Below are 22729 nucleotides of genomic sequence, written 5' to 3'. Positions count from 1 at the left end.
ACTGACTGACTGAGTGACTGACTGACTGACTGACTGACTGAGTGAGTGACTGACTGAGTGACTGACTGACTGACTGACTGGCTGACTGACTGACTGACTGAGTGACGGTGTCACGACCCCAGAGCTCCTCGACCCCACGCCACCATCACCTCTCCTTTTCCTCCAGGATCATCTCAACTGTTATTCTATTGAAACATGCAGTACTTCTCCAGGCCTGCTGACATGTTCTCCCCCTCTCTGGTTCTGGTTCTGGTTCTAGTTCTGCTGCTCAGAACCGCCATGTTGGAGGTCCGGACCTCGCTCACTGTCCAACCGGCGCTGAAGCAGCCAGAATATTACAAGACGTTTGACTTCATGTCAAAAGCCTCCGATGCTTTGGGAGTTGTCGTCCAGACGTCTGCTGCTGATGTGAACGAGTGATGAACCGTCCTCCGTCCTCCTGTGAACGAGTGATGAACCGTCCTCCGTCCTCCTGTGAACGAGTGATGAACCGTCCTCCGTCCTCCTGTGAACGAGTGATGAACCGTCCTCCGTCCTCCTGTGAACGAGTGATGAACCGTCCTCCGTCCTCCTGTGAATGAGTGATGAACCGTCCTCCGTCCTCCTGTGAACGAGTGATGAACCGTCCTCCGTCCTCCTGTGAACGAGTGATGAACCGTCCTCCGTCCTCCTGTGAACGAGTGATGAACCGTCCTCCGTCCTCCTGTGAACGAGTGATGAACCGTCCTCCGTCCTCCTGTGAACGAGTGATGAACCGTCCTCCGTCCTCCTGTGAACGAGTGATGAACCGTCCTCCGTCCTCCTGTGAACGAGTGATGAACCGTCCTCCGTCCTCCTGTGAACGAGTGATGAACCGTCCTCCTGTGAACGAGTGATGAACCGTCCTCCGTCCTCCTGTGAACGAGTGATGAACCGTCCTCCTGTGAACGAGTGATGAACCGTCCTCCGTCCTCCTGTGAACGAGTGATGAACCGTCCTCCTGTGAACGAGTGATGAACCGTCCTCCGTCCTCCTGTGAACGAGTGATGAACCGTCCTCCTGTGAACGAGTGATGAACCGTCCTCCGTCCTCCTGTGAACGAGTGATGAACCGTCCTCCTGTGAACGAGTGATGAACCGTCCTCCGTCCTCCTGTGAACGAGTGATGAACCGTCCTCCTGTGAACGAGTGATGAACCGTCCTCCGTCCTGCTGTGAACGAGTGATGAACCGTCCTCCTGTGAACGAGTGATGAACCGTCCTCCGTCCTCCTGTGAACGAGTGATGAACCGTCCTCCGTCCTCCTGTGAACGAGTGATGAACCGTCCTCCTGTGAACGAGTGATGAACCGTCCTCCGTCCTGCTGTGAACGAGTGATGAACCGTCCTCCGTCCTCCTGTGAACGAGTGATGAACCGTCCTCCGTCCTCCTGTGAACGAGTGATGAACCGTCCTCAGGATTAAAACAAGTTGTCATCATCTGGAAGCTGTTTTGAGTTTATGTGTCTAAAGTGTCACTTCACATAAGTTGGACTCGTTGTTTTATTGTGAAAGGCGTTGCGTCATGTGACCTCCACAGACGCATTAATTAATTCTGACCAAGGACGGTTTAGAATGTCATTTTTGCCGATCTGGTGTTTTTAGATCAGCTTCTGTCAGTTTTCATATTTATACTTTAAAAACTCACCTGGTGGCCGGTTCTGGTCCCCGGGCCACATGTTGGACACCCCTGGTCCCCGGGCCACATGTTGGACACCCCTGGTCCCCGGGCCACATGTTGGACACCCCTGGTCCCCGGGCCTCATGTTGGACACCCCTGGTCCCCGGGCCGCATGTTGGACACCCCTGGTCCACAAGGTGTGACGGTGTCCAGCGTATGGAACATGTTTTAACTGACGGTCTTGGTTCTCTGAGGGACTGACGGAGCAGCGACGGACACACGTGACAAAACAAACCAAGCGAAGACATTCCTCTATTTTGGGAATAAAAACACTTTTGTCTAACGAATGTATCGTCATGAGCGTCACTGAGTTGGTGAAGACAACGAGGTGTCAGGGTGAAAGGAACCACTTTAAGGTTTGACAATAAGAAGTAATTAGAGCTTGTTTTAACACTCTGGTCTGTCTCTTTGCAGTCGGTACTTTATTGAGCTGTAGTCTATCTGGAGGATTTCAGTTTTCTCAATATTGTTGTTGTAGAATTGTTTTGTTTGGTTAAGATTATAATTTATTTATGAAAGTAAATTGTGTAAAAATGGAAAAAAAAGTTTTTTTCCTCCCAACTTTGATCAAAAACATACATTATATTTATAGGAATCGATCCTATTTGTTCTTCGTTACGGCCTCATTTATTTTCTATATTTCTAACTGAATGGTTTGAAATAAATAAACAATACAATTTTCCATTTAAATAATGTTAATTGTAACAAACGTGGACTCATTTCATGATTATTCGTCTGTATTGAACAAATATTTGTAATCCAGTTGTTATTTCCTTTTATGTTTGTTGTTTAAATTAAATTGATTGTAATTCAAACAAACAGTGATTAATCTATTGTTCTGATGTTGGTCAAATCATTATACAGGTACAAACAATGAAAAAACGACTCTCGCGCTTCACCGGATGATTGTTATTATTGAGGTCTGCATCCAGAAATCCGAGCGGGTCCTGAACGCCTCAGACTGTGTGAGCTCACATCTCGCGGGACTTGGAAGGCGCGTCCCGCTCGGTTGACCTCACACTGGCTCCGATCTCGCGATATTTCCGTGTTAATATGGAGTCGGGGGGCGGGGTGCAGCGGAGATGTTTGGAGGCTTTTTTTAATATAAAATTATTTATTTAAATAAAAATGGCCGCCGTGGAGAGCGGAGAGGAGAGACTGTAAGTGAGATTTTTACATTTATCCCTTGCTCAAGCGCCGCTGCCGCCGCTTCCGCCGCAGCTCAGCCTCCCTATCGAGCGTTTTATTGAGTTAAAAGTGCGTTGATTTTGACCCCGGCCTGTCTGAGCGGAGCGGGGTTAGCGGGAATACGTCACCAACTTACGGCTAAGTCTACTTTAGCCGCTGTGTAGCGGGGCTACTGGTCGGTGCTCGGGGGGAGCACACCCTCGGTTCGGCCGCCCGGACTCCCACACCGCCCCTCGGGGCAGCCGGTCCGCCGCGGCCGGCCCCCGGTTCTGATTCCACACGCCTCCGTCACACCGAGCTAACGGGCTGCTAGCTGGTAGCAAACACTGCTGATGGAGGAGGAGGCGCCAGTAACCCGCGTTAACACGAGTTAACCCGGGCTATCCCGAGTCGCCCTTCACACACACACACACACACACACACCCCGAGCAAACGGGCAGCAAACACTGCTGATGGAGGAGGAGGCGCCAGTGAACCGTTAGCCCGAGTTAACCCGAGTTACGGCGGGATAACCCAGGTTAACCTTTACACACACACACACACACGCCCGCGCGCGGAGAAATGGCTGATGGTTAAATTGCTGAGAACTGCTGCCGTACCTCTGAGCCTCACCAGGAGTGTGTGTGTGTGTGTGTGTGTGTGTGTGTGTGTGTGTGTGTGTGTGTGTGTGTGTGTCCCAGTTTGAACAGAAACACACACACAGCGCAGCATGAACTGTAATATCACATTTATAACCCCAATGAAACTCAACAACAGTAAACGGTGAACACGCACACACACCCACACACACACGCACATGCACACACACACACACGCACACACACACACACACACACACACACTGTAAACATGAAGCTCCCAGCACAACACACCAACACCTCCACAGCTTCACATGAACGATTCTTCTGGAAACTGATTACAACGTTTTACTTTCTCCAAGTTTAATGTAAATTTATAATCTTAAGTAATGTGTCAATTCGACAACAAAACTCTTTACTTAAAAACACTTGTCGTTTCTTTAATAATCCCGATGTCCCAACGAAGCGTTGAGCGAAGGCGTACGTCTTTGTACTCTTCAGCCTGAAGGAACAATAATGTGGATTGTAACTTTGCTCTTGGCCTGATATCAATGTGCTCCTGGTTCTTTTGGTGATTTTTCGGCAGAAGTCACTTGGCATGGCGCCACTGCAGGGCGCCGCCATTTCTCGCCCCGAGAGCGCGGTCACCCGACTCTCGCCTGAACGCAGATGATGGCGCGGGGAAACGCTGGACGCTATTTCCTTCCCGGTTCGTGTTCCTCGCTCTGGCCAGTGACGCCGATCTGACCTGGGAAACATTCCGACTGGAGGAACTCCCTCGAATGGCGGCGTCCGCCATTTTTTTATTTTTCACTCCCGTCAACATTCAGATCGTCGTCGGAACGAATTAAAAAAACTCACTCGAATTCAACACGTTAAGACAACTTCATCTAAGATGATGTGTTTTTGATTATTTTGACTTGCTAATTCCGAGGTTACGTAACTTTTTTTATGGCTCAGAAAAGAGTTCCGCGTCGTGAAGACCTGAAACGAACCGCAGCTTTGTGTTTTCCAGTCGTTGTCAAGGACGAGTTTCCTCGTCCGATCAGCACTGGAAGGCCTCTTGTTCAGGCGCCTCGCCACTCGTGCTCCTGGAACACTACTCTGGAGGAAGTACCAGTTTAATTCCATCGTCTTGTCGTTGACACTGGGGGAGGGGAAAATCCGTTTCCCAGTTTTAGCAGCAGCTGTTGGTTCGTTGCAACACGTTTTCTAAAAGTCAATCCGTCTCGTGTTACGCCTGAAAAACACCCTGTGGCGTTTCTTCACGTCAAACACACTGAATCAGTCGTTGTGGTCACAGGTGAGTCAATAAGTGCCGCCAGGCAGGAGTAGAGCCACACCAACATTTATCCAGATGTTCACTGCAGTTCCAGTGGTTCACGTGGAGCGTTTGGACAGATGTAGAGGTCGGTGGGGACCTGAAGTAAGAAAATGACTGAAAAGTAAAAAAAACCCGATGTCCCTTTTGGAACTGTACAAATGCTTGAGCTTTACTGGGTCACTTCCACCCCCCGGGGTCACTTCCACCCCCCAGGGTCACTTCCATGCCCCGGGGTCACTTCCACGCCCCTGGGTCACTTCCACCCCCCAGGGTCACTACCACCCCCCCGGGTCACTTCCACCCCCCCTGGGTCACTTCCACCCCCCGGGGTCACTTCCACCCCCCAGGGTCACTTCCACGCCCTGGGTCACTTCCACCCCCCCAGGGTAACTTCCACCCCCCCGGGGTCACTTCCACCCCCCAGGGTCACTTCCACGCCCTGGGTCACTTCCACCCCCTGGGTCACTTCCACCCCCCGGGGTCACTTCCACCCCCCCAGGGTCACTACCACCCCCCGGGGTCACTTCCACGCCCCGGGGTCACTTCCACCCCCCCTGGGTCACTTCCACCCCCCGGGGTCACTTCCACCCCCCCGGGGTCACTTCCACCCCCCCGGGGTCACTTCCACCCCCTGGGTCACTTCCACCCCCCGGGGTCACTACCACCCCCCCGGGTCACTTCCACCCCCCCTGGGTCACTTCCACCCCCCCAGGGTCACTTCCACACCCCCCCCCCCCCCGGGTCACTTCCACCCCCTGGGTAACGGCAGCGTTCGTCACTTCAGTCTCTGAAATTCATCAATTTTCTTTTCTTGTACTTCTTGACATACTGATTGTATTACGATTGTTCTCTTTTAAATCTCATTTTACTGGAAATCACTTTGGTGTGTTGTTGTGAAGGATTGATTGGTTGATCACAGAGTTTCCTGAGACTTTCCCGCAGTACAGGACGTTCTTGGTGACGTAGCGTTAACGGAGGCGGGGCTGTGTTGTTTATTTCCAGGGAGGAGGAGCCAGAGAGCGAGGAGGGATCCGCCGGCCCCCAGCGGCCCCCCAAAGAGAGAGACCGGTCCCAGAGTAAGACCAAGAAAGGCCGCAAGGAGCGACGGCATGCCGGCCGGGGGGCGGAGCGGGCGGAGCGGGCGGCATCGACTCCGCCCCCGTCAACTGCCGGGCAAGCAGCCGAGACGGGGGCGGAGCCACAGAGCCCGGAGGGCGAGGTGAGCTGGGAGGCACGTTCACCACCCTCTGCCGGGTCCTAGTCCTTCCAGGACGGTTTGACCAAACGGGAGCTAATGACGTCCAGACCGTCTCGCCTGGGCGCTAGCTCGCGTTGCCAAGCTGCATTCCGTGTTCTTTCTCCGTTCGCCATCATCGGCTACTAAACGGCATGCAGGACGATGTTTTGGACCAGTGGTCACTAGTGTGTCCTCCCGTCCCCCCAGGTGTCTGAGCCGGTGGCCGGCCCCTCGGACGCGGCCTCCGAGTCCGCGGGGTCTCCCAGACAACGCCGCTCCATCATCCGGGACCGGGGGCCGCTGTACGACGACCCCACGCTGCCCGAAGGATGGACGCGCAAGCTGAAACAGCGGAAGTCCGGACGCTCTGCCGGGAAGTTCGACGTGTACCTGATCAAGTAATCCTCGCACACCCCGACACTTTTCCTATTCCAGAACCAGACGGCATGACGGCACCGGTTCCTGTCTTCTCCTTCTCCTTCAGCTCGGAGGGGAAGGCCTTCCGCTCCAAGGTGGAACTCATCGCCTACTTTCAAAAGGTCGGCGACACGACCACGGACCCCAACGACTTTGACTTCACGGTCACCGGGCGGGGGAGCCCCTCTCGCCGGGAGAAGCGCCCGCCCAAGAAACCAAAGGTGGTGAAGCCGTCAGGGCGAGGTCGTGGTCGCCCCAAAGGTACTGATGGTACAACGGACCTGCACTCGGCTTGGTGCTTTGTTTGTGTGGTTTTTGTGCGTTTGTTCATCTGTCTCTGTTTGTTCATCTGTCTCTGTTTGTTCATCTGTCTCTGTTTGTTCAGGCAGTGGGAAGATGCGACTCGCTACCGAAGGCGTAGCCATGAAGCGTGTGGTTGAGAAAACTCCAGGAAAATTGCTTGTGAAGATGCCTTTTGGAAAGGGAGAGTCCTCCAGTGGCCCCACGTCCACCACCTCCAAGGTATGACGGATGTCTTCACCGGGGGGGGCGCTAGCGAGCTGCAGCGCAGTAGGAGTGTTCCGTTGGGCCCCCGTTAGGGTTCACCGAACCCGAACCATGAGATAGTTCAGTGATATCTTTCATCACTTTTTGTTGGGGCGTTTTGCATCAAAGAACGCTGCCTTGCTCCAGATGGTCTGTGGAGGGTCTCCGACCGTCGATCTACCTCGTGTGCAGGTTCCAATCCCAGAACACCAAAGACCCAGCAATGATGATCATGTGTCTTCGGGTTCCATCCAGACCTCAACAAGGGCTTTAAAGGCTATTTAGAGATTTCTCTTTAAAGATTATTGGACATGAAATTCACGACGGTCTTCAAATTTGATCCCAAACGATACAGACTCTCTGGCAGGGACTTAAGAATCTCCTCTTTGTGCCCAATAATGGACTCTGTGTGTGGAACTCTGATGTGCCGAAGGAACTTTTGAATCAGATGAAAGTTGGTTGTTTCTGGAGCGAAAGGAGGCCAGTAGGAATTTGTCTCGGCTGTTTTTTAATGACTCTGCTTTTACAACGATTTCACAGTGGAAATCTACAGAGGTTGTAAGATATTTTGGGATCTCACCATTTGTCCTGTTGTCTTCCGGGATCTTGACATGTAAGACCTCAGAAGTGACCGGTGACACCCTCCAGGGCGTCTTGTAGTAGAACTCATAGGTCAGGTGAGAGATTCTGTGTATGAATCTCATGGTGAGAATTCAAGGGGACACCTTGAGGAATCTCATCCAAATGAGGGTAAATAATTGTCCGAAGAGCAGTTTGGTTATACAAGAAGTTGAAACAAAACTTTCTGTTCAATATAGTAATGCTAATGGTACTTTTGTGTGTGATACTCTTGTTGCAGGCGGCGCCTCCTGCTGTGGTGGCGAAGGCCCGCCCTGGCAGAAAACGGAAGTCGGAGCAGGAAGTTCCACCTCCGCCACCGACCGCCCCCAAAAAACGGGGCAGGAAGCCAGCTTCAGCCTCAACAGCGTCTCCAGCTGCTGCAGCCTCCACCTCCTCTGCGCCGGCCGCCAGCAGCTCGGCGGCCGGGAGCTACGCTGCAGCCGCCATCTTGGCTGCTGAGGCCAAACGAAGGGCCGCCAAGGAGTCTTCCACTAAGCCCGTTGTCCAGGAAACGGCTCTGCCCATCAAAAAGCGTAAAACAAGAGAGACGGTGGAGGAGAGGGAGAGTTTCCAGACTCCAGCAGCTACAACGGTGGAGCCTGGAAGGAGGGCTCCTCCGGTGGAGGAGGAGGGAGGTGCGGAGCAGGGCACTGGGGGCTCGGGGGGCTCTGGGGGCTCGGGGCCTCAGGCTCCGCCTCCTGACCACAGCCAGTCACAACCACAGAAACCTGCTTCAGACGAAGGCCAGTCACATGGACACAAGACGCATAAAGGACGGAAACACAAAGAGAAAACGGCAGCAGCAGACGAAGGAGGGGAACATGAGGGTGAGCAGGGTGGAGAGGCAGCAGGAGGTGGGAGGAGTGGCAGCAGCAGCTCGGGCTCATCCAAAAGCCACAAGAAGAAGGAGCGACCGCCTCATAAGCACCACCATCACCACCACCACCACCACCACCACCATCATCGCCATCAACAGTCCTCTGCTTCCACACTGGAGCCGCCGCCGCCGCCTCTCCCTGCTCCGTCTCCCTCCCCTCCCCCCCCCGTGGCCTCCGAACCTCAGCCCGCCCCCCACCAGCCACAACCCCCCCAGCAAGCTTCCTCCAGATCACAGTCCAGTTCTGCATCTCACTCTGGACCCGACCCTCAGCATCCTGCCCCTCAACCTCGTCAGCAGCCCCCCCCCCAGACCCACCTTTCCAGTCAGTCCCAGGGTCAGAGTCAATACCCGGCACCACAGTCCCCTCCCACCAAACACGCTGCGCCCCCGCCACTACCCCTACAAGCAGAGCCCCCTACCCCCAGTCAGCACCAGACTCCCAGCCCAAAGGCTCAGTCGCACCAGGTCCTCCCCCCTCCGCATCGAGCCCAGCATCAGGGTCCGCATGCTCCACCTCATTCACATGTGCCTCAGCCCCCACCCAGCCCGCACATCCACCCGCCCCCAACAAGGCATCCGCAACCACAGATCCAGTCCTCGGCGGCTCTCCAGCCTCAAAGTCAGCCAAGAAGTCTGTCTCCACCTCAACCCCCCCCCACACACCACACTCAGCAGCCACCACGCCTGTCGCTTCAGCCTCCACCTCAACCCGAGACCAGGGTCCCTACACACCTTCCTCGTCAATCCCTGTCCAGGTCCTCACCCCAACCACTATCCCACTCACAGTCTAGAACTACCGCCCAAATGCAGGCCCAGGCCCAGTCCAGAACCCCAACCCAAAGTCAGCCTCAACCCCAGTCCAGAACCCCAACCCAAAGTCAGCCTCAACCCCAGTCCAGAACCCCAACCCAAAGTCAGCCTGAATCCAGAACCGCAACCCAAAGTCAGCCTGAATCCAGAACCGCAACCCAAAGTCAGCCCCAACCCCAGTCCAGAACCCCAACTCAAAGTCAGTCTCAACCCCAGTCCAGAACCCCAACTCAAAGTCAGTCTCAACCCCAGTCCAGAACCCCAACCCAAAGTCAGCCTGAATCCAGAACCACAACCCAAAGTCAGCCTCAACCCCAATCCAGAACCTCAACCCAAAGTCAGCCCCAACCCCAATCCAGAACCCCAACCCAAAGTCAGTCTCAACCCCAGTCCAGAACCCCAACCCAAAGTCAGTCTCAACCCCAATCCAGAACCCCAACCCAAAGTCAGTCTCAACCCCAATCCAGAACCCCAACCCAAAGTCAGTCTCAACCCCAATCCAGAACCCCAACCCAAAGTCAGTCTCAACCCCAGTCCAGAACTCCAACCCAAAGTCAGTCTCAACCCCAGTCCAGAACCCCAACCCAAAGTCAGCCTCAACCCCAGTCCAGAACCCCAACCCAAAGTCAGCCTCAACCCCAGTCCAGAACCCCAACCCAAAGTCAGCCTCAACCCCAGTCCAGAACCCCAACCCAAAGTCAGCCTCAACCCCAGTCCAGAACCCCAACCCAAAGTCAGCCTCAACCCCAGTCCAGAACCCCAACCCAAAGTCAGTCTCAACCCCAGTCGTGCACCCCGGGACTACCCCAACTTCAACCTCAGTCTCGAACCCTAATTCAATCTCATGCTCCACCCCATACTCTGACCCCACCCCAACTGTTCCCACAGCCCGATTCTAGAACCCGAACCCAGCCCCAACCACAGTCCCGGAGCCCGGTCCAACCTCAACCTCTGCTGCTACCAAGACATCAAGTGCAGCCACAGGCCAGGCACTTACTGCAACAAGAATTTCAGACTCAATATAGACCACCACCCAGGCAGTCTGACCCCCGACCGAGGTCGCCTCCGTCCCAGTCCCAAGCACAACCACGCCTTCAACAGATCCAAACCCAGCTGCGACCCCAGTCCCACTCTCAGCACGCCAGGCCACATGTACAGCACCTCTCCCCCCACCGACCAGCTTCCAGTCTGTCCAGGACCAACCTCCTCCCTGCTCAGCAGAACCAGACTGAACAGCCCCAGGATCTGAGCACCCCACGGCCCGGCCGAGGGAGTCTGCTTCCAAACCAAGAGGTCGGCACCGAGGGCCGAGGGGCTGAGGGCAGAGCGGAGTCGGCCGTGGCTTCGGCGAGGAGAGAAGTTCCAGGAGACCGAGGGTCAAACAGCAACTCGAGGCCTCCCGGCTCTGTCCCTTCCGGGCCTCCCGGAGGGGGGACCGGGACCGGCCTTGTGCCTGGATCAGATAGTCGGGGCCGGCTCCGGGCCGAGCCCGAGGCGGCCGGCGAAGGCCGAGAGCGCAGAGACTTGGTGCCCCAGTCGGCCGTGCCCTGCCCCAGCCGGGAGGAGACGGTGGAGTCACGGACTGCCGTCAGCGAGAGGGTCAGCTGATCACCGGGACTCCACACCAGGACTGATTGCTGGACTGAGTCGGCGGCCGGTGACCCGGTGACCCGGGAGGGAGACTGGGCCGACCGCACCGCCAACGGTTCGGCACGGTTTTCAGACGGACGAGATCCGACTGTCTGGAGACTCTGAATCCCAGGATGAACCCCGGCGCCGAGGGTCAGTAGGAGAAGGAATAGTGTCTTTTTTTTTTTTAGGAAAAACGAAAAGGAGAAAATGAAAAAAAACCAAAAAAAAAGTGTGTGTGTATATATAATCAAAAGGCAGCTGTCGTGTCCCGCTAGTCTCTGTGGGAAAGGAGGAGAGTAGTTTGGAACTAAAACTTAACGCATAACAACACATTACTCTGAACAAAATGTTGCTTCCGGAATATATCCAGTTTTTCTCCTTCATTTTGTATTTTGATAGTTTATTGTTTCGTCTGTTCTACAGCTTTAAATATTACTAAGTGACAGTCCCTCGCTCGTCGTGCTGCTGACCGACAGAGCTCCGTTGTCCCGCCTCGGACCGAGTCCTGGTCCTTCTCCCTGAAACCCCCGATGTGTGCAGCGCCAGTTCGCACCTTAAACTTCCTCCTTTTCCTTTTCCTTCGCCAGGAAACAGAGGTGGTCAGTAATGCGCGTTCCACCTGTAGTAACGGACATCTATGAATATTTATACTGACGTCATGATTTTCAGCAGCATGAATCCGAGCTGAGGCTCTTGGAGTTTTGTTTTCAGTCTCTGGACGTTTCGGGTTCCTGCCGTCAGACCTGGAACCCAACGAGTCGGTCTTCACCGGGAAACCTCCTCCAGAGGTTTTCAGAGCAGGAAGGTGTTCTTCCACGATTCTTCCACACTGGTCTTCGTTCAGAAGTTTTGTTGTCTTTGGTTTTTCAATGGAAGCACTTTTAGAATCCCACCAAACCCACTTCGCCGGTAGCTTTGTTAGTTTTTAGTCTTAATGACGGAGTGGGAACGGACTCATTCTTACTGTCTTCATGTTGAATGTCTGGAACAGTCTGCGCTCCTCCAGTTTATACAATCAGCCGCCGGCATGTTGCTCCGACACTTTGCAGGCCTTCAGCCAGCCGGAGCCCGGCCCGGCCCGGCCCGGCCCGGCCCGGTTCAGCTTCACGTGGGCCGCAGAGGACCGTCGGTACTGAGTGAGCATGAAGCTGTGAGTCCAGGAGCTTGACGGGAGACCCAGTGTGGACCCTCTGCAGTTCTAACGTATTCAAACCGTTCTGGGACCGAACCGCTTCCAATCAAACCATTTCAACAATTCCAGGAACTTTCTGATCAAACGTCTCAGAATGTTTGATTCCCGTGTTTCCGCTCAGACCTGCTTCGTTGCTGCGGTGCCTCATCCTGAACGGGACTTCCTGTCTTCGGCCACGACGGCCGAGGCTCCGCCTCCTCCGGAGAAATCTGTCCTCGTCTTCCCGGTTCTTTTACACGACGACGGAAGGAGACGAAGACGACTGAGACGTTTTAAAATATGCCTCGTCTCCGTGGAAACGTGGGAAATGGAGCTTTTCAGAAACGCCACTGCTGCACTTCGGGATCGTTCCAAACGACGGACGCCGTCTCCGTGCCGAATCGTTTCTGTGATGGAAACGACAACAGCGGCGATGTGATTTGACTTGAGGCGTGAAAACGACCTCGGAGGTTGGAGGAGACCCAAACCTGGTCCGCAGGCAGAAAGCGGCTCGGTTTGCCAAACGTTTCCGTCGTTAGCTTGACGCAGAGTTAAAGTCCGACAACGCGCCGTCGGTAACATGAATTCAATCGTCTTTGCGTCGCGGTACGGAGTCCTGGCGACCGGCGTGTGAGCAGCAGTGGTTCCCGATCCTCAACCCTGCTGTTTCCATGGTGACGTCCAAGAGGCGTGTCTGTCGACGGCGTCCAGGAAGTTCACGACTTTGTGTTTCAGGTACAGTGAGACAAAGTCTGTCGTACGGTCGCCCCTCGCGTCGCTAGCTGCTTTGATCTTCGTCTCCGTTTTAAAGCTGCGATGTTATTTTAATAGGAATAAGAAATGTGTGCGCCCCCTGCTGGACTCTGGCCGGCAGTGTGGCCACACCTTGTCTCTGGAGGTTCCATCAGGTCTGAGAGGAACCTCCAGTCCTGACCACGTTGGTCCACAGGAGGTGTGACTGTCCTGTCCTGTCCCCTCCCGTCTCCCGTCTCCACTCACAGTTTCATGTCACTGAGTTCCTACGTAAAAAAGCTCCAGCGGCTCGGCCGCAACACAAACAACCGAATGTCTTCACGCTGGATGAAACGAATGTCTCGTCCCTGCAGCCTCGCCTGAAGCTGAACCGCCGCCTCACACAGGCGTCCAACACAAACCAGGGCGGCGCTGCTGGTCGCCGTCACGTCGCTCCGTCTCACTCAGACTCCAGACCGCCGCCGGGACCAGGTTCAGACCAGACGCTCCCCGCTGGTTCGCCTCTGATTCTGATCGGGTGACGTTTGGACACGAGTCCACCAGGGGGCGCTACTCTGCAGCGACGCACCAGTTGCCGGGCCCCGTTTCCACGGCAACGATTCAAAGTGAACCCGTGAAACGCCGATTTGGTTTTTGACCAGGGTTTCCGTGACCGCGGCGCTTTTTCAGAACAGATCCCCCGGTGGAACTTTTTGAAAGTGCTCCGTCTCCATGGAAACGGGTGGAAACGATGCTGAAAGCGGCACCAGCTGGTGGCCCAACATGAAAACCAGGTGGTTTTCAGCGTTGGTTCCACGGTTCCACTGAGCAGGAGGAACTTGTTCTTCCTGAGTCGCGGCAGCAGAGCGACACTCTGACCGTCGTACCGAACCTCTGGACTCCGCCTGGTGACGTAGCGGCCAATCAGGCGACGAGACCACAGGTGGTGTCGGGATGCAGTGATACCAAGTACTTTTAGCTACTTATTTACCAACATAAGTACTTAATAAATCCCATTATGCTTATTTGAACTCCGTCTGAAAACGATGTATGAAAGGCTGTGTTCCCCACGAACCACCTCCTCACCTCCACCAGGCTACGTCACCTCCTCACCTCCACCAGCCTCAGGCTACAGTAGCGTAGCGTCCGATCTGCTGGTGACGGGAGGATCAGTCACTTTAATCATGTGTAGCATGTAGCATCGCTGGTGATGGAGCCTGAAACTCTTTAGCATGTAGCGTAGCTCGGAGGTAAACGACTGAGCCTCTTATGATCGTCGTCAAAATGAGAGAAAGTCCAAACCGGCCCGTCGCTCGTCGTCTCCGCGTTTCTGCAGGCGACGACGTGACACAAGTACCGATACTCCATAAAGTATCGGACCGATACCGGAATCGGAGCGTCACGACTCTGGAAGTCCGGCTCCTCCGTGCTAAAACCAGCAACAGCACCGCCTGGTGGCCCGACGTGAGAACTGCATCGTTTTCAACGTTTCTGACCTTTTTGTGTGAATGTAGAACTTTTCTGAAGCGAAAATGAGAAGCTGGTGTGTTTTCACTTGAAGCGTTGCCGTGGAAACGAGGCCTGACGTGACCTGATCCCGGGTCACTTGTTCTTCCCGCTGCTCCTCCGTGGCGCCACCTGGTGGCGCAAACTGGTGTGTTCAGACTGAAGTATTGAAGGTTTTGGAGGCAAACCAGCAGAACAAGTCCACGATTCGTACACGTTGACTTTTTATTCACGACGTACATTTTGAACAATTCTGGTGAACAATTGACAAACTTTTAGTTCCAACTGCAACCGTTTGTGTTCCGAGTCCAGAAAGGTTGATGAGCGTCACTAAGCGCCGCCCCGCTAGCATCGCCCCGCTACGTGTCGCCTCGCTGGCGTCGCCTCGCTAGCATCGCCCCGCTACGTGTCGCATCGCTAAGCGTCGCCTTGCTGGCGTCGCACCGCTACGCGCCGCCTCGATGGCGTCGCATCGCAAAGCGTCGCCCCACTACGTAGCCGCCTCGCTACGTGCCGCCTCGCTAAGCATCGCCCGTAGCGACGCCTCGCTACGTGCCGCCCCGCTAAGCGTCGCCCGTAGCGACGCCTCGCTACGCGCCGCCCCGCTAAGCGCCGCCCTGCGTTAGTTCAGGTCCAGATGACTGTGTGAGGTCTGGGCCGTCCGTCACGCCGCCGCCCTCCGTCAGCTTGGCTCCGTCAGCAGCAGAATAAATGGGCCGGGCTCCAACGGGCCCTGGCCACGCCCCCACCTGGCCACGCCCCCCCGGAACCAGCCTCCATGTTGCATGTTCCAGAGTTTAGTGCCTCTACTATTGTGCGTGTCGCCAGCAGCCGCCATGTGGTGTTTAGACTAGTCGTGACGTGACGTGATGGAGGACGAAGATTCTGGTTCAACCAGTGAAACTCAATAATCTGTCGCTGTAGACCAACTAGTTTTTACCTGTTTTCTTATTCTTTCTTTCTAACTAAAAGCGTTTGTTGTCCCCGACCGGCTGCGTCTCACTTCCTGTGTCCCGTCAACACCCTCACTCTCTCTCTCTCTCTGTCTCTCTATCTCTCTCTCTCACACACACATTCTCTTGCTCTCTCTCTCTCTGTCTGTCTCTATCGCTCTCTCTCTCTCTCTCTCTCGCTCTCTCTCTCTCACACACACATTCTCTTGCTCTCTCTCTCTCTGTCTGTCTCTATCGCTCTCTCTCTCTCACACACACATTCTCTTGCTCTCTCTCTCTCTGTCTGTCTCTATCGCTCTCTCTCTCTCTCTCTCTCGCTCTCTCTCTCTCACACACACATTCTCTCACACACTCTCTCTCTCTCTCTCTCTCCATCCAGCCACACTAGGATCAACTGACCAGTGACATGCACTTTATCTACAAGTGGAGCAGGGAGGTGCAGTGGAGCAGGGAGGTACAGTGGAGTAGAGAGGTGCAGTGGAGTAGAGGAGTAGAGAGGTGCAGTGGAGCAGAGAGGTGCAGAGGAGTAGAGAGGTGCAGTGGAGTAGAGTAGGGAGGTGCAGTGGGGCAGAGTGGTACAGTGGAGCAGAGGAGTAGAGAGGTGCAGTGGAGCAGAGAGGTACAGAGGAGTAGAGAGGTGCAGTGGCGCAGAGAGGTACAGAGGAGTAGGGAGGTGCAGTGGGGCAGAGTGGTACAGTGGAGTAGAGAGGTGCAGTGGAGCAGAGAGGTGCAGTGAGGTAGAGAGGTACAGTGGAGCAGAGAGGTGCAGTGGGGCAGAGAGGTGCAGTGGAGCAGAGAGGTGCAGTGGGGCAGAGTGGTACAGTGGAGTAGAGAGGTGCAGTGGAGCAGAGAGGTGCAGTGAGGTAGAGAGGTACAGTGGGGCAGAGAGGTGCAGTGGAGCAGAGAGGTACTGTGGAGCAGAGAGGGGCAGTGGAGCAGAGAGGGGCAGTGGAACAGTGGAGCAGAGAGGTGCAGTGGGGCAGAGAGGTACTGTGGAGCAGAGAGGGGCAGTGGAGCAGAGAGGGGCAGTGGAGCAGAGAGGGGCAGTGGAACAGTGGAGCAGAGAGGGGCAGTGGAGTAGAGAGGTGCAGTGGAGCAGAGAGGTACTGTGGAGCAGAGAGGGGCAGTGGAGCAGAGAGGGGCAGTGGAGCAGAGAGGGGCAGTGGAACAGTGGAGCAGAGAGGGGCAGTGGAGTAGAGAGGTGCAGTGGTACAGTGGAGCAGAGAGGTGCAGTGGGGCAGAGAGGTGCAGTGGTACAGTGGAGCAGAGAGGGGCAGTGGAGCAGTGGAAGGATTGAAACGAGAAGCTGCAGGAAACCTGAAGTTGAATGTTTCAGACTGAATATTTAAAATCAGTGAATCGACTGTTTGAGTTGCGAGAAGAAAAGAAATAAAGATGAAATAGAATCGTTTCCATTTAAACGGTTAAAACGCTTCAATCAGAACGTTATTCTGACGTTTCACCTGCAGTCCAAATGTTTCTGGATCATGTCGAAATGACAAACGACCACAAACGTCAGACAGACACGTGACCCGAGCGTGACCTCTGACCGGGTCAAAACGGGGCCCTGTGATTGGTCGGCTCGCAGACAGGTGAAGATGGCGCGTGGAGGCTCCCGCTGGAAGCCGCTGCTGGTCCTGGTCCTGGTCCTGGTCCTTTCGGGGTCCTGCTCTCCAGCGGATCCGGACTCGGAGCTCGGCGCGCTGCAGCTGCGGCGCCTGCGCGGCCTCGCGGCGCAGCCCCGCTACGGGGACTGCTGGGCGCGCGCCCTGCAGCACCTGGACACGCGCTGCCGGCGGCTGACGGCGGAGGAGCAGAGCCGCCTCGCGCTGCGCTTCACGCACTGTCACCTGAGCAGGTAACGTCCCGGGGGGGGGGGGGGGGGGGGGGGATCTTCAAAGGAAACACATCTTGAAGGAAGAAGGAAGAGAAGAAGCACTTTTATAAACTGGTATTACAAACGACCCTGAAACAGTTTCTTCATCCTGGTTGTTTGTTTGTTTGTTTGTTTGTTTGTTAGAAAAGTCCCGGGAAATTAAAAACAAACTAGCCAGTTGTGATAAATGTCGCTCGAAGTCCATCAACTTCAGGTTGTGACGACGGCTGAGGCGGTGACGTCAGCGCTCCCCCTGGTGGCCGCGGCTCGTCACTGCAGCCGCCGGCCTGACGACCACCACGGTGTGCCTCCACAGCTCGGGCAGAGATTACCCGTCATGCCTTGAGGGCTCCGAGGTCAGCAGCTGCACGGCGGGAATGGACGCCGCCGCCTTTCACTCCTACACCGAGTTCTTCACCCACACTCAGGCCATCTGCCACTTCCTGCAGGCCGACGCCTGGCAGGGCCGCGCGGAGGGCACCATGCACAGGTATGGCTGCAGCTGGAGCTCCGGCTGCACCTGCGCCTGGAGCTCCAGCTGCACCCGCTCCAGCTCCAGCTGCAGCTCCAGCTGTTGGAGCACCTGCACCTGGAGCTCCAGCTGCTGGAGCTCCAGGTGCAGGTGCAGGTGCACCTGGAGCTCCAGCTGCTGGAGCTCCAGGTGCACCCGCTCCAGCTCCAGCTGCAGCTCCAGCTGTTGGAGCACCTGCACCTGCACCTGCACCTGCTGGAGCTCCAGGTGCACCTGCACCTGCACCTGGAGCTCCAGCAGCTGGAGCTCCAGGTGCACAGTAAACTAACTGTAATTGTGCGTCAGGCTGACGGAGAGCTCTGCAGATGTGGCTGAGCAGCTGGAGTCCACCAAGCAGCTGGCGGAGGAGCTGCTGGCGGCCCAGAGTGCCGCCTTGCAGGCGCAGCAGGAGATCTTGACCAGTGGAGAGCGACTGAGGGCCGCCCTGACAGACTCCACTGAGGGTAAAGTAACGCCTGACAGCCCCCCCCCCCCCTCCCCCCCGGCCAGAAGGGCTGAGGCCTGTGTGTGTGTGTGTGTGTGTCTCAGGCCTGCGCTCGGCCTTCTGGGAGCTCAGCAGCTCCTCCAGGCGGCAGCAGGTGGCGCTGTCCCAGCTGTTCACCCGGGTGTCCTTCCTGCACAACGTCCTGCTGATGGAGGCTCACAGCCTGAGCTCCTGCTGCTGCCACGCCGCCGCCCTCTGCACCGCCTACCTGCTCACCTCCACCCGCCGCTCCTCCAGGGCCAGGTAGCTCCTGCTGCTCCTCCTGCTGCTGCTGCTCCTCCTGCTGCTCCTCCTCCTTCCAGGAGCAGGGGTCTAACTCCCTGCGCTCCGTCTTGCAGGCTGCTGTTGTTGTGTCTGGTGTGTGTGAACTTCTACCTGGAGAGGAAGATCTACCAGCTCGTCCTCAACTCTGGAGCTGCAGAGCATCAACACATGGTCAGTGTCTCCACCCGTCTCCACCTGTCTCCACCTCTACTCTCCACCTGTCTCCACCTCTACTGTCATGTCTCCACCTCTACTGTCCACCTGTCTCCACCTGTCTCCACCTCTACTGTCCACCTGTCTCCACCTCTACTGTCATGTCTCCACCTCTACTGTCCACCTGTCTCCACCTGTCTCCACCTCTACTGTCCACCTGTCTCCACCTGTCTCCACCTCTACTGTCCACCTGTCTCCACCTCTACTCTCCACCTGTCTCCACCTCTACTGTCATGTCTCCACCTCTACTGTCCACCTGTCTCCACCTGTCTCCACCTCTACTGTCCACCTGTCTCCACCTCTAGTCTCCACCTGTCTCCACCTCTACTGTCCACCTGTCTCCACCTCTACTGTCCACCTGTCTCCACCTGTCTCCACCTCTACTGTCCACCTGTCTCCACCTGTCTCCACCTCTACTGTCCACCTGTCTCCACCTGTCTCCACCTCTACTGTCCACCTGTCTCCACCTGTCTCCACCTCTACTGTCCACCTGTCTCCACCTCTACTGTCCACCTGTCTCCACCTCTACTGTCCACCTGTCTCCACCTGTCTCCACCTCTACTGTCCACCTGTCTCCACCTGTCTCCACCTCTACTCTCCACCTGTCTCCACCTGCACTGAGCGCTGCGTCCTGACCAGGACGTGTCCTCGTGTCTCCAGGAGGTGTTTTCCGTCTACGTGGCGGTGTTGCGTCGTGCCACGGCGGCGCTGGCGGTTCTGGTCCTGCTGGTGGTTTGTGTCCGGTACCGGGACCCGGTCCAGCAGAGCCTGCAGGTCCTGCAGCAGCTGAAGGAGACGCAGCGCAGCCTGCAGGAGGCGCTGCAGCATGCAGGTGGAGGGGGGCCGTCTGGGAGGGTCACCATGATAACAATCCCACTTGGTGCTTTTATTTTGACAGTCCCCATAATAACAATCCCACTTGGTGCTTTTATTTTGACAGTCCCCATAGTAACAATCCCACTTGGTACTTTTATTTTGACAGTCCCCATAATAACAATCCCACTTGGTGCTTTTATTTTGACAGTCCCCATAGTAACAATCCCACTTGGTACTTTTATTTTGACAGTCCCCAAAATAACAATCCAACTTGGTGCTTTTATTTTGACAGTCCCCATAATAACAATCTCACTTGGTGCTTTTATTTTGACAGTCCCCATAATAACAATCCAACTTGGTGCTTTTATTTTGACAGTCCCCATAATAACAATCTCACTTGGTGCTTTTATTTTGACAGTCCCCATAATAACAATCCAACTTGGTACTTTTATTTTGACAGTCCCATAATAACCATCTCACTTGGTGCTTTTATTTTGACAGTCCCTATAATAACAATCCAACTTGGTGCTTTTATTTTGACAGTCCCTATAATAACAATCCAACTTGGTACTTTTATTTTGACAGTCCCCATAATAACAATCCAACTTGGTACTTTTATTTTGACAGTCCCCAAAATAACAATCCAACTTGGTACTTTTATTTTGACAGTCCCCATAATAACAACCCAACTTGGTACTTTTATTTTGACAGTCCCCATAATAACAATCCCACTTGGTGCTTTTATTTTGACAGTCCCCATAATAACAATCTCACTTGGTGCTTTTATTTTGACAGTCCCCATAATAACAATCCAACTTGGTGCTTTTATTTTGACAGTCCCTATAATAACAATCCAACTTGGTACTTTTATTTTGACAGTCCCCAAAATAACAATCCAACTTGGTACTTTTATTTTGACAGTCCCCAAAATAACAATCCAACTTGGTACTTTTATTTTGACAGTCCCCATAATAACAATCCAACTTGGTACTTTTATTTTGACAGTCCCCATAATAACAATCCAACTTGGTACTTTTATTTTGACAGTCCCCATAATAACAATCCAACTAGGTAGTTTTAGGCCACGGCCATGGTTTTCAGATTGTTGTTATGTAAACATGAAACTTTTTTGAAAGGAAAACATAAACGCTGCGATTTCAGTTCGCCGTTGCCATGGAAACGAGGTGTGGTTGGTGTGTGTGTGTGCAGAGAGTCTCGGGGATCAGAGGAGGAGGAGGAAGGATGAAGATGAAGTGAAGCTTCCAGTGGAGGTGAGAAACTACCGGCCCGTTGCTTTCTCAACTGCTGGAGTCAATAAACAAACAAACAAACACCTCAAGTTACCGAAATATGAGAAACGTATATTTAACAAACCTGGTTTTATTATTCCTGAATTCATGAGATAATGTTTTTTTACAACATAAATCTGCACCGTTTTCTGAATTCTAGATAATTGTGTCTTGAATTCAGGAAAACAGATGAATGTATTTTCTACTAAAAGTCTCATGACGAGATAATTCTCATTAATTCATTGAAAAATTAATTTGTATATTTTCATGTGAAACGAAATGAAGCAGAACTGATGTCAAAACAAAAAAGTGCTTTAATGAATGAAGATGAATTTAATGTGGATGAAAATATTTCTGATGGTTCGTCTGTTCAGAGGAGGAGGAGGGAGGAAGAGGAGGAAGAGGAAGAGGAAGAGGAGTGCAGCATGTCTTCACCTTCAGACGCCTCCCACCTCTCTCTCTCCGGTCAGACCCCCCCCCACCCCCCCCCCCCCCCCCCCTTTAGCTTCATCACTTTGTTTTTCCTGAAAGCCTGAGGTCCTGACGTGGTCCTGGTCCTGACGTGGTCCTGGTCCTGACGTGGTCCTGGTCCTGATGTAGTCCTGGTCCTGACGTAGTCCTGGTTGCAGGTTGGAGGGACGCCAGTGTCCTCAGCAGCACCATCAACTGCTCGGAGGCCGACTCCACCCTGACCAGCGTTTCCCACAATGCCACGGTGCGGCGGCGGAGCCCCGGCGGGGGTCTGCGCCGCTACGGCTCGTCCCACTCGCCGTCCCGGTCCTCGCCCCGGTCCGGGTCCGGGTCCCGGTCCTCGCCCCGGTCCAGGTCCCGGTCCTCGTCCCGGGCCGCCCCTCTGGTCTACAGCGTCCTGGTGGAGGACAAACAGGTGAGGCCGAGTCCAGAACGGGACATTAAAGGTGGAGACGCGGCGACACTGGTACCATGAACCGATCCCTGACGCAACCTGGAGCGGCAACGCAACCTGGAGCAGCAACGCAACCCAGGACGAGCAACGTCGGCAGTTTGGAGATTCTTTACAATTAAATTATGTTCTGATGGAATGTCGAGGAGGAAGATCGTTCATACAACAGCAACTTGGTGGCCGGCAACCTGGCCGCCGGCAACTTGGTCGCCAGCAACTTGGTCGCCAGCAACCTGGTTGCCAGCAACCTGGTTGCCAGCAACCTGGTTGCCGGCAGAGTTGGCTTGATTTGGCTCAGTAGTTTAACTGCTCAACACGTACCTCAGTGCTGTGCTACATGCTACATGCTACATGCTAAAGAGTTTCAGGCTCACACGCCAGCGATGCTACGTGCTAAACATGATTAAAGCAGAGAGCCGCTACGCCGTGCGCTATGCTAACGTGGACTGTGAGGCCGTTTAGTCCTCGTGAAACAATGAATCGACACGTTTGAATTATAAATGAGGTGAAAATGTTTACGTTAAGATGAACTCTGAGATGAGATTAAACCTCTGAGTCTTTTTACTTGTAAGCATTTTAATTTCTTCTGCTTCAAGTATAAATGTGTAAATATTTTGTGGACGTCTAATATTTTCAATATTAGACGCTTGACGCTTAAATCTTTATTTTTAAAGGATTTTTGAAATGCAAATCTTTGGGCTAAAAACCCATTTCGGGTTTCACAGTGGGCTGGTGCCATTAATGTTTGGTTTTGTGGGAAATCGAACCTTTTTCTATTACGTTTTTCAACGTTTATTTGTTTTTTTCGTTCATTCTGGTTCTTCTGGACTCTTTTCAGCGCCGTTACAGTTTGAGGAACCGACGCTCCGACGTCCGCTGACAGAACCTCCACCCTTCTTTTAGTCTCTTGAAACCCTTTTAAACACCCTTTTTCATTTTAGAGTCAATAAACTTTGTAAACATGAACTGTGTCAATAAAGTGAGAGAAGTGAGAGAACAGTGTGGTTTTGCTGCCCCCTGCTGGATGTGTGCTGAATCAACG

The 22729-nt window shown here is 54.1% G+C and overlaps 2 protein-coding genes across 4 annotated transcripts; both read left to right on the top strand.

Annotated features, from left to right (window-relative positions):
* Positions 1 to 2824: 2824 nt before the first annotated feature.
* On the top strand, positions 2825 to 15326 carry mecp2 (methyl CpG binding protein 2; the record flags this gene model as incomplete). Its single annotated transcript, XM_080521805.1, has 6 exons — positions 2825 to 2856; positions 5789 to 6005; positions 6231 to 6421; positions 6508 to 6701; positions 6826 to 6962; positions 7846 to 15326. 6 exons carry the CDS (start codon positions 2825 to 2827, stop codon positions 10903 to 10905), a joined length of 3831 nt encoding a protein of 1276 aa, XP_080377931.1. The 3' UTR covers positions 10906 to 15326.
* LOC308148352 (uncharacterized protein) lies at positions 10935 to 22657 on the top strand. 3 transcript variants are annotated; one of them, XM_080521813.1, is made up of 11 exons: positions 10935 to 11079; positions 16880 to 17149; positions 17484 to 17657; positions 17985 to 18142; positions 18228 to 18426; positions 18522 to 18618; positions 19300 to 19492; positions 20686 to 20747; positions 21140 to 21230; positions 21395 to 21651; positions 22526 to 22657. In XM_080521813.1, the coding sequence occupies exons 2-11, from the start codon at positions 16890 to 16892 to the stop codon at positions 22565 to 22567; spliced, it is 1533 nt and encodes a 510-aa protein (XP_080377939.1). In that variant the 5' UTR covers positions 10935 to 11079; positions 16880 to 16889; the 3' UTR covers positions 22568 to 22657. The 3 variants fall into 3 exon arrangements, with proteins under 3 accessions (XP_080377939.1, XP_080377940.1, XP_080377941.1); XM_080521814.1 differs by having other exon boundaries at positions 10968 to 11079; positions 19321 to 19492; XM_080521815.1 differs by lacking the exon at positions 10935 to 11079 and having other exon boundaries at positions 17078 to 17149; positions 17312 to 17657.
* The last annotated feature ends 72 nt before the right edge of the window (positions 22658 to 22729 follow it).

This window comes from Blennius ocellaris, assembly GCF_963422515.1.
Source record: "Blennius ocellaris genome assembly, contig: SCAFFOLD_66, whole genome shotgun sequence".
Lineage (NCBI taxonomy): Eukaryota > Metazoa > Chordata > Actinopteri > Blenniiformes > Blenniidae > Blennius > Blennius ocellaris.
Note: the sequence above shows the minus strand (reverse complement) of the source record. Positions and strands in the feature narration are given on the sequence as shown.